The 14,462-nt window shown below is 44.1% G+C and overlaps 1 protein-coding gene across 1 annotated transcript in view; it reads left to right on the top strand.

The window, feature by feature from the left end:
* The first annotated feature begins 3,836 nt into the window (after positions 1 to 3,836).
* The window catches only part of LOC120052524 (neural-cadherin-like), a 189,751-nt gene continuing 179,125 nt past the window's right edge, over positions 3,837 to 14,462 (top strand). Inside the window, exon 1 of the mRNA XM_038999491.1 lies at positions 3,837 to 4,025. Within this exon, the coding sequence (XP_038855419.1) occupies positions 3,837 to 4,025 (189 nt within the window). The remainder of the gene's footprint in view (positions 4,026 to 14,462) is intronic.

The following is a 14,462-nucleotide window of genomic DNA, read 5'->3' as shown; positions in this document are numbered from 1 at the left end:
ACCCAAAAACACCGGTGGAACTAAAAAATTGAGCCAGGATTTCTGGAGGGACTACTTTTACATGCGCACCTGGCAGATAAGCATGGGTATAAAATGTTTGGGCTTAGCTTTGCTTGGGTCCTCAACATACAAACAGCTCATTGTTCAACCCTAAAGACGCAACTGGTATGTAATGTTTGGAATTATTTATTATGTTGCATCCAGTGCTTAGCACAATTTACATGTTTAACTCTGGTAGGAGTGGTGACTTCTTTTTTGTGGATATTTGCTGACTGCAGAAGTAATGTCTTGAAGTGCTAGATTAAATTGTTTAAACGTTTACTTTATTCAAAGCCATGCTTTGTTGCTGTGTCATGCATTGTTTATTGTGTAAAATAATGCATGTTTATTCTCTGTTTAAGGTTATCAACCTATTCCTATTCCCTATTCCTTATTCCTCTGTCATTCAAGTACTCTATTCAACAAATCAACTGTTTCAACATATTCAACAAATGGCATCAAAACCATAATAAAACACTGGAAAGGAATTGAGTTGTCCCTTTGCATCCTTCACGTGTTGAGCAAGCCGTTTTCAAGTTTGGGCAGAGCTGAAATAATTATAACACCTAGACAACTTGACAGTTGATAACCACCGTGGCAGTGAAGACAAAAGGATTAACGGCCTGAAGTCAGGAAAGCTGTCGTCGCAGAGAGGATTGGCTTACATCTCAAAATGGCGGAGGAAACTCTTGGGAAAATAGTGAAGGAGCTGAAGCAAGAAAGAACTTTGGCTAAGAGTGCTTTTACCAAGCACGCAAACTTCCTTGGCAGAGGTGCAAAACACATGACTAAGAGCGAACTGCGAGAGGAGTTCAAGAAGCTCACGTCGGAGGCAAGGAAGGTCAGTGAGACAAATGATGAATACAGGGCTGGACTTCTGCAGACACTGAAGCTGAAACTGATGAGGCTGAAGAAGCTGACCTGAGCAAACAGCAGCAGACTGAACTTGAGAAGACATTCCAAGAATGCGAAGTACGATTGGATGAGGTTAGGGGGATGATCCAGTCCAACCTATGGCCTAGAGACGGGGAGGACGAGGTGAAGTCTGCAATCAAAGAAGCTGAGACCGCCTGTGATGGAGTTGCTCAAATACCTGTTATTGCTGTAAATAGAGATGGCTTCGAGCTACGGTGGGATGGTGCGAAGGCACAAGTCCAAGATGCAATCACAAGCCTAGCAGAGTGGGAGATGTGGATTCCAGTAGCAGAAAAAGAACAGCTGGAAGCCAGAGTAAAGGATCTGAAAGCATTCAGAAACAACCTTGAAGCAAGGAGGGCAGGATTTCTCACAGCGCAAAGAATTGCAGAAGAGGATAAAGACAGAGGGAGAGTGCCGCAGATGCCCGTGCCAGCTCCACAGCCGACACTGAGAATAAAACCAACCTGTTTACCCAGGTTCAGTGGGTATAAAAGGAATTTCCATCGATGGAGGAGAGACTGGGAGAGTCTACAGAAGCAGGGGGAGCCAACAGGCTCAGTCGAAGTAAAGATCCAACTCCTTGACAGTGTAGATGAGAGAATGTGCAGAGACCTCCGTTTGTCTTCTTACAATACTGCTGAGGACATGTTCAGGGTGCTTGAGAACAGGTATGGAAACAAGTCTACAATTGCCTTGGAGATAATTGAGGATCTGGAGAAAATTCCTGCTTTAAGAGCAAATCAGCCAAGGAAAGTTATCGACATGATCCAAACTATAGAGAAGGCACTGGATGATCTCACAGAGCTTGGAGGCACAGGAGCCATCAACAACCCTCTAGTGATCAAATCCATAGAAGGCAAGTTACCTGACAACATCAAGCGAGATTGGCTTGTCTTCATGGTTAACCCGAGGAATAATGTCACGCCGGACAATCACTTTGAAAACCTTCTTAAATTCCTGAAAACACAGGAGGAAATTCTTGAAAAATTAGAGCAGCTGGGAGTGAGTGAAAAGCCAGAAAAGAAATATGCTTGTGTGGAGAGGAAATATGCATCCACACGTTCCACAAGGAAAGGCGGCTGTGTTGTCTGTGGAGATGAAAAGCATAGAGAAAAGATCTTCTTTTGCAAGCGTTTCAAAGAACTGAAGCCTGTGGAAAAGTTGGATGCTGTAGAAAAGCTGGGGGCCTGCAAGAGGTGCTTGGTCTGTCATGGAGAAGATGATGAATGCAAAGACACTTACCTGTGCAGGAAAAGAGACTGTAAGAAAGACCATCATTTCTTTCTTTGTCTGAAGGGAGATTTCAAGAGGAGTGACTCAGACAGAAGACAATCCAATGTGAGAAGGTATACGCTTACAGAGGAGCAGGAGGAATTTGTATCTAAGCTCTCCCCAGAGATGGCAGAGAAATTCAAGAAAGCATTCACCAACATCACTGCGAAAACAAACTGTGTCGAAAAGAATCAGCTGGGAGTGACTGAGTCAAGTGCAGTAGAAGAATTGTCAGTTATTCTAATGCTGCTCAAGGTAACTGCCAATGCAGGACAAAAAAATGGAACCCTGATCGACTTGGCATCGGACACAAACTACATCACTCACAGAGCTGCCAGAAGATTAAATCTTCGAAGTGAAAACATCACTTTAGTCGTTCATGGAGTCGGAGGAATGGCCATGAAGGTTAGAACCAGAAGATATCTCCTCAGAGTGAGGGTCAAAACGCCCATAGGCACGGAAAGAGCTCATGAGCTTATCTGCTATGGTTTGAATGAAATTGCCAGCATCCACAGAGTCATCAAACCTGAGCAACTCAAGAAGTTCTTCCCAGAAGTCAATCTAGGAGATCTGAGTAGACCGGAGAGTATTGAGCTACTGATAAGCCACCGCAAAGGAAGACTTGCTCCGCAAAGAGTGAAGGTGATTGGAGACCTTGTCTTGTGGGAAGGCCCGCTAGGAAACACTGTTGGTGGAGCACATCCAGATCTGTTTGAAGAAGTGGATATAGCCGCACACAGGTCTGAAACACACTTTGCTCGATCCATGAGAGCAACCGCTGTCAAGTATCAAGAGATAGCTAAGCTGTTCACAGCTGAAACCAAAGGCACAGTTTCTCGCAGAGAGTTCTTGGATTGGTGGAAATGGGACAGCATTGGAGCAGCTTGCGACCCAAAGTGTGGAGGATGCCGGTGCGGCAACTGTCAACCAGGAGGCAAGGAAATGACTCTGAGTGAGGAAAGAGAGGTGGAGATCATAAGGAAAGGCCTCACCTACATCAAAGCAGATGCTCACAGTGATGAACCCCACTGGGACACAAAATACCCCTGGATTCAAGATCCAAGTTCCCTTCCTGACAACAGGAGTGGGGTGGAAGCCACCTTCTTGAGAACAGAAAAGCAACTCAAAAAAGAGCCAGAGTGGAGAATAGCATACACAGCTCAACTCCATGAAATGGTGGAGAGAAGAGCAGTGAAGAAACTCACCAAAGAGCTCATTGCCAGCTGGAAGGGGCCAGTATGGTATGTCAGCCACTTGGTGGCGGCAAACCCGCACTCTCTCACAACACCTGTGCGACTGGTATAGAACAGCAGCCAGAAGTTTAGAGGGGTCAGCATGAATGACCTTCTGCTGAAAGGGCCTGATGTCCTCAATCCCATCCGAGCAGTACTACTCAGGTTCAGGAGAGGCGTCCATGCTGCCCTCGGCGACATTAAGAAAATGTACAATTCTGTGTGGTTGGAAGACCTGGTAATGCACCTCCACAGATTTCTCTGGAGAGACACTGAGGAGGAAGAGATTGCAAAGTATGCGATCACCAGAGTCAACATTGACGATCGACCAGCAGGGTGCATTGCGCAATTGGCTATGAGAGAGACAAACTGCCCATGTTTGCTCACCTGGAGGAGGAACGTAGGATCCTTGAAGAGGATACCTATGTCGATGACATCCTGACTTCCCATAATGACTTGCAAAAGCTGGACCAGAACACCAAAAGGGTTGAAGAGATCCTGAAGGCAGGCGGCTTCGTCCTCAAGCCCTGGGTCCGGTCAGATCAAAGTGGGAGGCAGGAGATTGTACCAGGAGAACAAGGAGCGCAGTCAAGCACAGCACTCATTCTCCCAAACCAAATGAGGGAAGGAGACAATAAAGCCCTTGGAGTTGGATACCTTGTTGAGGAGGATAAACTGTACCTCATGACTTCAATCAATTTCTCAAAGAGGAAAGGGAAAATGAGAGTCGGCCAAAATCTCCTTGATGAAGAGGTGAGAGGGAAAACTCCAAACCCACTGACGAGAAGAGAACTGCTGAGCCAGGTAGCTAGCCTGTATGACCCAATAGGCCTTGTCACACCTGCCAAACAAAAGGGCGCCATTCTTGTCAGAAAGGCGTTTCAGGAAGCTGGAGGCAAAACTCTGACCCGAGACACTTGGGACAAACCTTTGTCTGAAAATTTGAGGGAAGAAGCCATCCAATTCTTTGAGGAATACACACGTCTTGGCCAAATCACCTTTCACAGAAGCCTCACACCAGTCAACTGGATTGGAAAACCTTGGGGAATAACATTCTCTGATGGAGTGACAAGAGCTATGGAGCCGTAGTGTACTTAAGATGGGAGACCCAGCAAGGCATCAAAGTCAGACTGGTTGAATCCAAAGCAAAGCTCACACCATTGGACCAAAAGGGAGAACCAGTAAAAGCTGAAATCTGCGGTGCTGTCTATGCAGCACGACTTCGAAAGTACGTTGAAAAGCACAGTCGAATAGAAATTGAACGATGGCTCCATCTACTGGACAGTCAAACTGTGTTGGGAGCAATCCAGAGAGACAGCTATGGATATCAAACTTTCTTTGCGAATAGAGTTGGAGAGATCCAGAAATCCACATCCGTAGAAGACTGGTGGTGGATCCCAGGAGGCCTGAACAGTGCTGACATCATAACAAGAGGGGCAGCCCCAGGAGACCTCCAGGAAGATTCCATGTGGCAGGATGGACCAGCATTCCTGAGGCAACCTGTAAAAGAGTGGCCACATAAGTCAGCCAAAGAAATCGCCGCGAATGCCAAGGAAGGCATGAACAAACTTCGAAGGAAAGCTTTCTCGGCAGCACTGATCAGAGCGCAGGTCAAGAGAAACCAAAGTGATGCACAGCAAAATAACCCAGATGAACCCAAGACTCGGATCCAAAGATCACCAGCCGGCTCTGCGGTAACCAAACTGATTGACATCAGGAAATTCAGCAGTCTGACCAGGCTGATCCGAGTCATTGCCTGGGTTTGGAGAGCCGCAACGAGATGGAAAGAAATGTTGACCAAGAATTCAGCCTCAGATAAACCAAAGTGGGAGGACGCTCTTTCAACAAACTGGAGGTCCAGAGCCAAACAAGCTGTACTCACTGTCGGGGAGTGTGAAGATGCACTAAGAGACTTGTTCCTTGCAGCTCAAGAAGGTATAACCTTTCAAGACACCACTCTCAACAGACTCGCTGTTTACAGAGATAAAGAGACTGGGCTCTTAGTTTGGAGGAAGGTTCCAGATCTTTGATGAGGACGAAACTGCCGTACCAATTCTACCATATGAGGCATGGATGTCCACTCTCCTAGCTCAAGAGGCCCATGGTGCAAACCATGAAGAAATAGCAGGCACACTCCTCCGGATGAGGAAGAAAGCCTGGGTGATAAAAGGCCGGAAGCTGGCTAAAAAGAGAGTTGACAACTGTGTGGTTTGCAGAAAGGCCAGGGCCAGAAAGTGCCAACAGATCATGAGTGACCTTCCATCCGAGCGGATAACACCAGCCAGACCATTTGAGTACACAACAGTGGACTTATTTGGACCGTATGAAGTCAAGGACGAGGTGAAAAAGAAAAACCAAGCTCAAGGTGTGGGGTATTGTCTTCTGTTGCATGGTATCCAAAGCTATACACACAGATGTTGTCAGTGACCAGTCGACTGAAGGCTTCCTACTGGCTTACCAAAGATTCACGGCACTGAGATGGCACCCAAAGAAATTGTGGTCAGATCCTGGAAAGAACTTTGTGGGTGCCAGACCTGCCCTCAAAGAACTCTACCTCTTCTTGGATCAACTAAGTAAATCTGAGCTTGAAAATGAAGCTTCCAAGCATGGGACAGAATGGAGCTGGAAAATCCACCCAGCAGACTCCCCTCACAAATGGAGCTGCAGAAGCAGCTGTTCGTACTGTGAAGCGGGCTTTGCACAACCTGGGAGGAGAAGGACTCTTCACATGGAGTGAGTTTCAAACATTTCTCTACACGGCTGCTAACCTTGCCAATGAGAGGCCCATAGATGCAAGAACTCAAAGCCGGGAGGACTGCATAGAATACATCAGCCCAAATTCCCTTCTGCTTGGACGGATTGGACCCAGAGGAGATCTTGGATGCTTTGATTTTGAAAGCTACCCATACAAAAGATTGAAAGCTATCCAAACATAAGTTGACCGGTTCTGGAGGAAGTGGAGTCAGTTAGCTGGGCCCAATCTATTCGTGAGGAGTAAATGGCACACAACACATAGGAATGTGGCTGTTGGAGATGTTGTCTGGCTGGCTGACCAAAATGCCTGGAGGGGTCACTACAAACTAGCCAGAGTCATCAGTGTCAACATTGACAAGAAGGGCATCGTCAGAGATGTGCATGTCAGAACTTTTCCCAGCTACCCAGTTCCAACTGTGAAGCCTGCTCAAGAGAAGTCAAAGAAACTCTCAACTAAAATACCTGCTACAGTTCTTCATAGGGATGTCAGACGCATCATTGTTTTACTTCCTGTTGAAGAAGGAAGAACCTGCCCCAATATCGAGGTTCGTGTGACCTCCTTCGGTTCAAGAACCAGGAGGTCAAGTGGGAGGTGTTGCGTCAAAAAACAGAACACTCAAAACATGAGCACAATGGCAGCTCTTCCTTTAAAGAACTCCAGGCCTCAAGAGGGCAGATAACCCAAAAACACAGGTGGAACTAAAAAATTGAGCCAGGATTTCTGGAGGGACTACTTTTACATGCGCACCTGGCAGATAAGCATGGGTATAAAATGTTTGGGCTTAGCTTTGCTTGGGTCCTCAACATACAAACAGCTCATTGTTCAACCCTAAAGACGCAACTGGTATGTAATGTTTGGAATTATTTATTATGTTGCATCCAGTGCTTAGCACAATTTACATGTTTAACTCTGGTAGGAGTGGTGACTTCTTTTTTGTGGATATTTGCTGACTGCAGAAGTAATGGCTTGAAGTGCTAGATTAAATTGTTTAAACGTTTACTTTATTCAAAGCCATGCTTTGTTGCTGTGTCATGCATTGTTTATTGTGTAAAATAATGCATGTTTATTCTCTGTTTAAGGTTATCGACCTATTCCCTATTCCTTATTCCTCTGTCATTCAAGTACTCTATTCAACAAATCAACTGTTTCAACATATTCAACAAATGGCATCAAAACCATAATAAAACACTGGAAAGGAATTGAGTTGTTCCTTTGCATCCTTCACGTGTTGAGCAAGCCGTTTTCAAGTTTGGGCAGAGCTGAAATAATTATAACACCTAGACAACTTGACAGTGTTCCACACGGAACTGTTTCGGTTTTCGTTCGTTCAATTTATTGTTTTTTATTTCAGTGTTCAGTTTGTTCTGTTAAAGTTTCATCATGAACACTTAACACGCTGTGCTTTGGTCCTCCTCTCTTTCTCCAGACGAAGATCGTTACACCATTGTTTTAAGGATATTTACTTTAGTTTTCCGTTCTAAATGCAGATAATTATAGTAAAAAACGTTCTGGTGTTTATAAACAGTATAGGACTATGCAAGAGAATGTAAAAAAGAATGCCGTCGTTTGTGATTGTTGATCACTACATTACAAACATTAACTGCATTCTATCTTGACTCTCAGGTAGAAGACTATGCTATATTGACATTTTTTTACTTTTAATATCACCACTTCAGCAATTTCGTCCTCATCAGAGTATGATTCATTATGATCCAACATTCTCTTCCATATCAGACACTTCCTCCTCTATTTCAAAGTCACCATCCTCTACATCACTCCTCCGAACTATTAAAAAGGTTAGTGTAATTAAAGACGAGTCAATATTTCACATTGCGTTTTGCCATTTCCATTAGAAACCATTTGACAACGAATCAGAAACACGTTGGAGGCGTCATTCAAACGCCCTCGAACACAACTGGCGCCAATTGAATGCAACAGGCAGCCGCTTGGCACATGCATTGATAGGAGAGCGGATAGCTATCATACCAAGGTGAGCATTAACACCAAACGTTTGCTTAATTGTTTAACATAAAGTTTAAATAGTTGACGAAACTGCCAGATGTGCAGCTCATTAACTTTGTTGTATTTGCTAGCTAATATCTTGGAGTTTGTGGTTGGCTGTTCACATGCATTAGCAACATAGCTTGCTAATCCTACCTGAGCTAGCTACCAACCAGACCTTGGCTAGCTAGCAGCAAGCCAGCTAAGATAAGCAAACGTTTTTTGTAACATATGTAGACGGTTAACATTTTATTCATTCTGAATTTTGAAGCATTGACATTCAGCTATTTAGCTAGATTGCTAGCTGCATTTCATAACCTAGCTAGCGCACTAACTTGCTAGCTAGCGAGCGCTAATCTTGCTAGCTAGGTAGTTTGCTGTAAGCCAATCCCGCCTGATAACATATGTTTTTCTCTCTTTCTACTTCAACAGTTCCTTGAATTGGAATTGAGGAAATTCCCTGCAATCCTTAAACTGAAGTAAGATTCATAGCTAAGCTTAGTTTATCAAACTGAATAGCTTAGCATGGAAGTACAAAGAAATAATCACTGTTGTCCCTTTTGAAGTCCATTGTCATTGTAATCAAGCAAATCAGAAAGATACTTCAGCAGTTAATTGGAACCTAGATTAAAATCTACAAGCTACTTTTTTTTTTCTTTGTTACAGTTAAGTTAAATACAGAGAAATTGGGAACATGTCAGGTCTTTCCAAATAATTGGCATGTTGTCCCTGTGGCCTCTGTCACGCCCTGACCTTAGATATCTCTGTTTTCTATATATTTTGTTTAGGTCAGGGTGTGACTAGGGTGGGTACGCTAGTTTTTGTATGTCTATGTTGGCCTGATGTGGTTCCCAATCAGAGACAGCTGTTTATCGTTGTTTATAGTTGCCATGTGCACTGCAATACTGCACGTTTGTTAGATTCTTTGTCGTTTTATTGTAAGTTTCACTATTAAAGAATGTGGAACTCTACGCACGCTGCGCCTTGGTCCGATCCTTTCAATGAGTGTCACAGAAGATCCCACCAAAAATGGACCAAGTAGCGTGTACAGGAGGAGTGTACTTGGGAGGAGATCCTGGAGGGAAAAGGACCCTGGACGCAGGCCGGGGAGTATCGCCGACCTAAAGAGGAGATAGAGGCAGCGAAAGTGGAACGGCAACGATATGAGGAGATAGCTCAACGGAGCAAGCACGAGAGGCAACCCCAATAATTTTTTTTGGGGGGGGGGGCGGGGGGGCCACATGGAGCAGTCGCGAGGAGCGAACCAGAGCCAGTCAGGGAGTCGGATGAGGAGTTCGACGCAAGATTCCGGAGGGAGGTGCTAGCATTGAGAGCGCTGCAGAGCCGGCGTGCTGAGGTGCGTGTCATCAGCCCGGTGTCACCTGTACTGGTCCCACGCATCAGGTCTCCAGTGCGCATTCATAGCCCAGTGCGTCCTGTGCTAGCTTCCCGCACTTGCCGGGCTGGAGTGAGCATCCAGTCAGGAAGGGTGGTGCCAGCTCTGCGCTCTATACCTCCAGTACGCCTCCACAGTCCAGTACGTCCTGTGCCTCCTCTTTGCGCTCGCCCTGAGGTGCGTGTTATCAGCCCGGTGCCACCTGTACCGGTCCCACGCATCAGGTCTCCAGTGTGCCTCCACAGTCCAGTACGTCCTGTGCCTCCTCTCTGCACTCGCCCTGAGGTGCGTGTTATCAGCCCGGTGCCACCTGTACCGGTCCAATGCATCAGGCTTCCAGTGCGCCTCCACAGTCCAGAGCTTCCGGCGACAGTTCCCAGTCCGGAGCTTCCGGCGACAGTTCCCAGTCCGGAGCTTCCGGCGACAGTTCCCAGTCCGGAGCTTCCGGCGACAGTTCCCAGTCCGGAGCTTCCGGCGACAGTTCCCAGTCCGGAGCTTCCGGCGACAGTTCCCAGTCCGGAACCTCCGGCGACGGCCTACGGTCCGGAACCTCCTGAGACGGCCTACGGTCCGGAACCTCCTGAGACGGCCTACGGTCCGGAACCTCCAGTGACGGCCTACGGTCCGGAACCTCCAGTGACGAAGCCTCCAGCGATGGTCGGCGGTCCGGAGCCTCCGGTGCTGCGTCCAAGGGTAGATGCCCACCCGGACCCTCCCCTATAGGTTCAGGTTTGCGGCCGAGAGTCCGCACTTTTGGGGGGCGGTACTGTCACGCCCTGACCTTAGATATCTCTGTTTTTCTATATATTTTGTTTAGGTCAGGGTGTGACTAGGGTGGGTACGCTAGTTTTTGTATGTCTAGGGGGTTTTGTATGTCTAGGGTTTTTTGTATGTCTGTTGGCCTGATATGGTTCCCAATCAGAGACAGCTGTTTATCGTTGTCTCTGATTGGGGATCATATTTAGGTAGCCATTTTCCTCGTTTGTGTTGTGGGATCTTGTTGTATGTGCCTTGTGCACTGCAATACTGCACGTTTGTTAGATTCTTTGTTGTAAGTTTCACTATTAAAGAATGTGGGACTCTACGCACGCTGCGCCTTGGTCCGATCCTTTCAACGAACATGACAGCCTCACTGTTAAAACATTAAGAGGTTATGTGGATCATCAGTCATTACACCGACATGAAGCAAATGGCCAATATGTATGCTGAATGGTTAGCTGCAAATCTCAGTTTACAAAACATAATGCTTTTAAAAGTCATGTGTCGTCGTCATCGTAGAGAGTCTGCTGTATCACAATGTGACACAATGCAAGGGCCATTTTCTAGGGAGTTTTTCCTAGCCACCATGCTTCTACACCTGCATTGCTTGCTGTTTGGGGTTTTAGGCTGGGTTTCTGTACAGCACTTTGAGATATCAGCTGATGTACGAAGGGCTATATAAATACATTTGATTTGATTTACGTGTGAAAATCGTCATTGTCAGCAACAATGCCTTGATCTGAAGGATCGTCTTGCTCATCGAAGGTCACGTGTTTCAAAAAGAGAAAAGGTCAAATGCCCATTCAGACTGTGGCCTTTACATTAAGATCCTCTTTTACCTTTACATTTCAAGGCAGCATAGGTATGCTACAGCTACCAATTATTCGGTTCATTCGGTGAGTTCTCATGAAGATGCTGAAAGTCTGTTCGGTGTAGATCTTATTTATGAAGGGCTAGAGGATATACTGAACTCGGCTGTTATGTCTGTATATAAAAACATCTTTGTATGTTTTACATTCAATTACAGGCTAAGTATCTAATTCCCTCTACGATACAAATGATTGTTGATGAGATTAATAGTCTTAATGGACTTAGTCATCAGTACACTCAAGATCAACTCAAGGTTGCCCTTCAGTCTAATACGAACTTGACAGAGTCTGAAATTGAAGGTATTTTAAAGACCTTGAAGGACACAGATTTGCATGCATCCTGTAGCTTTACTTTATCAACAGAATATTTGAGAAGGCAGTATTTCCAGAGGAACTTTTCCTATGTGCATCCTCAAGCTATAAGTTTAGGTACAGATGAAAACCGAGAGGAACGATATGCTCAGTGTATCTATATAACAGAGGCAATGAAAGCTATGCTTAACGATTCAGTTGTTTGTTCAGGAGTGTACAAAGACAATAAAGGACACTACATGTACTTCTGCAAATGTGTTAAATTATGTTTGTGACGGATCTGTGTTTAAGTCTAATGCAGTATTTATGGACTCAGGTGTAACTCTAAAGCTTGTATTGTATCAAGATGCTTTTGAGGTTGTTAACCCTCTTGGATCAGCAAAAAACGAAACATAAGATTGTGGGGGTCTACTTTATGCCCGCAAACTTTGATCCATTTTATCGCTCCACTATTGATAATTTACAGCTCATGTTATTGTGTAATGAGAGACTTTAAATATTTTGGCCTTGACAAGCTTTTTTCTACAATGCTGTCGGATCTCAGATTTAGAAACAAATGGGTTGGAGATATCTGGACATGCTGTAAAGGCAGCAGTCTTTTGCATTACTGATGGTCATTTGGGGTCTCACAACATAGGAGGATTCACAGAGGATTTTAGTACCTCCAACTACTGCTGTCGATACTGCCTTGCAACTAGAGGTAAACTGTTTGTTTTTGATGAACCTGCTGCTGCCACAACAGTACAAAATTACAACGAGGCAGTAATGGTAATGAGACAGAATCCAGAGGGTTAAAATTTGACTCTGTATTTAATTCCCTCAAGCACTTTCAATTCTGTCAGCCAGGCCTCCCACCATGCATTGGTCATGATTTGTTTAAGGGGATACTGGTACATGACCTAGCCATTTATATCATGTACTTTGTTAAAGTAAAGAAATGCATTACTTACTCAGAGCTTAACTGCAGGATAAGGCAGTATAGCTATCAAGGATCTGATGCGAATTCCACATCCTCAGAAGTTGGTGAAAAGGGAATTAAACTAGGTGGCCAGGCAACAGAAAACGGGTCTCTTTTGAGGCTCCTCCCTGTGATAATAGGCAAAAAGATTACTAATATAGAAGATCGGGTATGGCAACTAACAATCCTACTTGGAATGAATGTGCACCCTCCATTTCTGTGGCTCAAGTTACTTTGCTCATTGTTCTGATTCCTGAGTATCTACAGACAAGAAAAGAGCTGTTTCCTTCTCACAAACTGAACCCAAAGCACCAATATCTGATCCACTATCCTGCTTTGATACTAAAGTTTGGCCCACATATAAGGCTGTGGACAATGAGGTTTGAAAGTAAACATTAATATTTCAAAAGATGTGTCCAGAGAGTGCAACATTTCAAAAATGTGTGTCAAACGCTTGCCAATAATCACCAACTTCTGCAAACCTACAGTGGCAAGAAAAAGTATGTGAGCCCTTTGGAATTATTTGGATTTCTGCATAAATTGGTCATAAAATTAGATCTGATCTTCATCTAAGTTACAACAGACAAACAGTCTGCTTAAATTAATAACACACAAATTATTGTCTTTTTTTGTCTATACTGAATAATTATGTTAGCACAGCTCAAAACTGTTGTTCGGAATAAAGAAGCAATAAATCTGGCTTTCTTTAGACTAGCTGAGTATCTGGAGCATCAGCATTTGTGGTTTAACTACAGGCTCAAAATGGCCAGAAACAAAGAACTTTATTCTGAAATTCGTCAGTCCATTCTTGTTCTGAGAAATTAAGGCTATTCCATGCGAGAAATTGCCAAGAAACTGAAGATCTCGTACAACGCTGTGTACTACTCCCTTCACAGAACAGCGCAAACTGGCTCTAACCAGAATAGAAAGAGGAGTGGGAGGCCCCGGTGCACAACTGAGCAAGAGGACAAGTACATTAGAGTGTCTAGTTTGAGAAACAGATGCCTCACGTCCTCAACTGGCAGCTTCATTAAATAGTACCCGCAAAACACTAGTCTCAACTTCAACAGTGAGGAGGCGACTCCGGGATGCTGACCTTCTAGGTAGGTTCTTGTAATATTATGATATTAATCTGTTTTCTAGCTTTATTTTGTCATCAATTAAGGAGTTGTGTCTGTTTTTTAGCTGACAAATTCTCTATTTTCACAACTGACACCAGTTGAATTGAGAGCAGTTTTTTGTGATATACTGTAATGACAATTATGTGTTCTGGCTATATTTTGGCATCAATTTAAGGAGTAATGTCTGTTTTTCGCGTAACAACTCTCTTGTTTCACAACTGATGCCATTTAGATCAAGTGTTTTTTTTTGTAATATTATGACAATTATCTGTGTTTTTGTAACTTTGGCATCAATTCAGGAGTCATTTCTGGGTTTATGCTGTCTAATTCTCTATTTTCACAACTGATACCAGTTATTAAAATTTGAAGTTTTTTGTAATATTATGCTTATAATCTGTGTTCTTTTGTCATCATATTTTGTCATCAATTAACCTCTAATTCCTCCCAAACCCGGATCCGGGAGCACCCCCATCAGTAAAAAAGCTGACTAGCATAGCCTAGCATAGCGTCACAAGTAAATACTAGCATCTAAATATCATTAAATCACAAGTCCAAGACACCAGATGAAAGATACACATCTTGTGAATCCAGCCATCATTTCTGATTTTTAAAATGTTTTACAGGGAAGACACAATATGTAAATCTATTAGCTAACCACGTTAGCAAAAGACACCACTTTTTTACTCCACCATTTTTTTACTCCATCAGTAGCTATCACAAATTCGACCAAATAAAGATATAAATAGTCACTAACCAAGAAACAACTTCATCAGATGACAGTCTGATAACATATTTATTGTATAGCATATGTTTTGTTAGAAAAATGTGCA

Source organism: Salvelinus namaycush, chromosome 1 (assembly GCF_016432855.1).
Source record: "Salvelinus namaycush isolate Seneca chromosome 1, SaNama_1.0, whole genome shotgun sequence".
Taxonomy (NCBI): domain Eukaryota; kingdom Metazoa; phylum Chordata; class Actinopteri; order Salmoniformes; family Salmonidae; genus Salvelinus; species Salvelinus namaycush.
This window is presented reverse-complemented; position numbering and strand designations above follow the sequence as displayed.